Source organism: Miscanthus floridulus, chromosome 5 (assembly GCF_019320115.1).
Source record: "Miscanthus floridulus cultivar M001 chromosome 5, ASM1932011v1, whole genome shotgun sequence".
Lineage (NCBI taxonomy): Eukaryota > Viridiplantae > Streptophyta > Magnoliopsida > Poales > Poaceae > Miscanthus > Miscanthus floridulus.
This window is the reverse complement of record NC_089584.1, coordinates 82,920,076-82,922,902: the sequence shown is the minus strand read 5'-3', so window position 1 is coordinate 82,922,902 and position 2,827 is coordinate 82,920,076. Positions and strand designations below refer to the sequence as shown.

At 56.3% G+C, this 2,827-nt stretch overlaps 1 protein-coding gene across 2 annotated transcripts; it reads left to right on the top strand.

Annotated features, from left to right (window-relative positions):
- The first annotated feature begins 476 nt into the window (after nt 1-476).
- On the top strand, nt 477-2,081 carry LOC136450136 (GDSL esterase/lipase At5g55050-like). Of its 2 annotated transcripts, none has more exons than XM_066450457.1 (3): nt 477-871; nt 915-1,093; nt 1,207-2,081. In XM_066450457.1, exons 1-3 carry the CDS (start codon nt 619-621, stop codon nt 1,936-1,938), a joined length of 1,164 nt encoding a protein of 387 aa, XP_066306554.1. In that variant the 5' UTR covers nt 477-618; the 3' UTR covers nt 1,939-2,081. The 2 variants fall into 2 exon arrangements, with proteins under 2 accessions (XP_066306554.1, XP_066306555.1); XM_066450458.1 differs by having other exon boundaries at nt 479-871; nt 957-1,093.
- Nucleotides 2,082-2,827: the final 746 nt, after the last annotated feature.

Sequence of the window (2,827 nt, the reverse complement as noted above, 5' to 3'; positions counted from 1 at the left end):
TTCTATATCTTTAACAAAGTTACATAAAATGTTTTGTCCTTATATACTCTAGCCGTTAGAAGAAAAAAAAAAGAGTATGCACGTCTAGTGCCGTGATGCCGTTTGTAAACTAGCCAACATTTGTTTTCTCAGCATACGTGTACGTACGCTAGCCGTTAGAAATAATATATAGTACTAGCGCATATACGTACAGGTACGGTGACGTAAGGTTTACGTAGGATTTATGTACATATATAGAAATTGCCAAAGTCATGCGTCCGCTAGCAGCTATGGACTTTTAAATGGTTTATTACACATATAGTGGGTCCAGTTAACCAGTTTCATCCTACTTGTACTTGCATCGCTTTCGGGCAATCGATAATACTGATTGCGTCAGTGCGTGCGTGCCTTATCTCTGCGCACTACACGAGTCTACACCTACACCTACCCCATTCGCCATAGTTGACTCGTTCGACAGACACGCGCACGAGTTTTTGTTCCCCTTTTTTGAGGAATGACGTGTCACAATTCACAGCTAGCAAATAGGCAGCTGTACTGCAGTAGCATCAAAGCAAGCTTGACATACGGAGGAGTGAGCTAGAGGCTAGAAGGAGCAGCAAAAGCAGCTAGGCATCGACGATGAGGATGGGGAGTCTTCTGCTGTGCCTTGTGATATCTATGCTGGCGCTCATCGGCACCGTCGCCGACGCCGTCGGCGGTCGGCCACCGGCGATGTACGTGTTCGGGTCGTCGATACTGGACGTCGGCAACAACAACTACCTGCGGGGGGCAACCGTCGGCAGGGCCAACAGCCCCTACTACGGCGTCGACTTCCCGGGCTCCACCCCCACCGGAAGGTTCAGCAACGGCTACAACATCGCCGACTACGTCGGTAAGGGGATTCCGTCTGATAGTCTGAGCCTTTATGTGTGCAGCCAAGAACATGGGATTCGCATGTAGTGCTTTGATGTGTGCAGCCAAGAACATGGGATTCGCGTGTAGCCCTCCTCCCTATCTGTCGCTGGCAAATAGCTCATCCGGCCCTCTGGTCCAGACCGCTCTCACCAGTGGTATCAACTATGCTTCTGGAGGAGCTGGGATCCTTGACTCCACTGTAAGTATTTGACTTCATCGGATCAAACTAGTAAAATAAAGGAATTTATTACTCCACAGTTATTAGAGTATACCATACCAATAATCAACGCACTTGCATATACATGTATGCAGAACGCCGGAAGCACCATCCCGTTGTCGAAGGAGGTGAAGTACTTCGGCGCCACCAAGGCCAAGATGGTCGCCGCAGCGGGGGCCAACACGGTGAACCCAGTGATCTCTAGGTCCATCTTCCTCATCGGCATGGGCAACAACGACCTGTACGTCTTCGCGGCTTCGGAGCGTGCGCGGAACAGGTCGGACGCAGAGCAGCGGAGGGACGCCGCCGCGCTCTACGCCAGCCTCATCTCCAACTACTCCGCCGCCGTAACGGAGCTGTACTCGCTGGGCGCCAGGAAGTTCGCCGTCATCAACGTCTGGATGCTCGGATGCGTGCCCGGGGAGCGCGTGCTCAGCCCGACGGGCGCGTGCTCGGACATCCTCAACCAGGTCGTCGCCGGCTTCAACAAGGCCCTGGGGTCCCTGCTGGTCGACCTCGCCGCGAGGCTGCCGGGCCTCGTCTACTCCCTCGGCGACTCCTTCGGCTTCACAGAGGACGTCTTGGCGAACCCAGGGGCGTCAGGGTACACCGACGTCGCTAGCACGTGCTGCGGGGGCGGGCGGTTGGGCGCGGAGGCGTGGTGCTCGCGCAACTCCACGCTCTGCGTCAACCGTGACCAGCATGTCTTCTGGGACCGCGTCCATCCGTCCCAGCGGACTGCGTTTCTCATCGCCCGAGCGTTCTACGACGGACCGCCCAAGTACACCATTCCTATCAACTTCAAGCAACTCGCCCAGTCAAGTTAGTGACACATACGACTGCGAATTAGGACTACTCTAATACTACTACTTGACAATACATCCATGTCTTTGTAAAGGGCACGTCGCCGCCTACAAAGGAAATAAGCCGTAAACATAAGGACCGGCCGATATGTTCGCGGTCGACCTCATCTTGGGTGTCCTGGGAAACCAGCATTATAGTTGGCCATTTGGCCCAGGCACTACGGGCCGGCCCAAGCACGACACGAAACAGCATGGCCCAGGAACAGCCCGGCCTGACGGCCTTGGCGTGCCTGGCACGGCCCGGCCTTAGTGTCGTGCCTGGGCTGTCATTCTGGCCTGTAGTGCCGGCCCGGCAGCGGCACGGCTCGGCCGCAGGTGGCCGTTGGATCCCCGGCGTCGCTCCCATCCGACCGTTGGAATCGGGGGCTATAAAACCGCAGCGCTCTCGCCTCGCTCTCAGTCTCCGTTGCCCTAATTCATTTGCTCTCAGAGACTCAGTCTCACTCTCTATCTCTCTCGCCTCGCTCTCGGCTCTCCCCCGCAGCGCCGTCTCGCCCGCTCCTCTCTCGCCTTGCTCTCCTCTCTCGGCGAGTCGGTGTCGCCGCGTCAGCGACTCGCTCTCCTCTCTCGCCTCCGACTTCCTCTCTTCTTCTTGCTCTCTGGTGGCCTCTGGAGCCATCGCTGGCCGGCACTAGCACAATCCCTAACCCTAACCCTTGCTCAATACCTAACCCTAACCCTTGATCTCTCTTTGTCCTCACCGGATCCGTCGTCGAGCTCGCCGGATCCATCGGTTTCCTCGCCGGATCCATCGGTTTCTTTGCCGGATCCGTCGGATCTCCTGGCCTCGCTCCCATCGGACCGTTGGATCCGGCCATTGGAATAGCTGGCTGGCACTAGCACAATCCCTAAC

Excerpts from the sequence above, each read along its gene's own strand:
- LOC136450136 (XM_066450457.1), top strand. The coding sequence starts at position 619 with ATGAGGATGGGGAGTCTTCTGCTGTGCCTTGTGATATCTATGCTGGCG. Across the intron at positions 872-914 it reads CAACATCGCCGACTACGTCG|CCAAGAACATGGGATTCGCA; the intron begins GTAAGGGGATTC and ends TTATGTGTGCAG. Across the intron at positions 1,094-1,206 it reads CTGGGATCCTTGACTCCACT|AACGCCGGAAGCACCATCCC; the intron begins GTAAGTATTTGA and ends ACATGTATGCAG.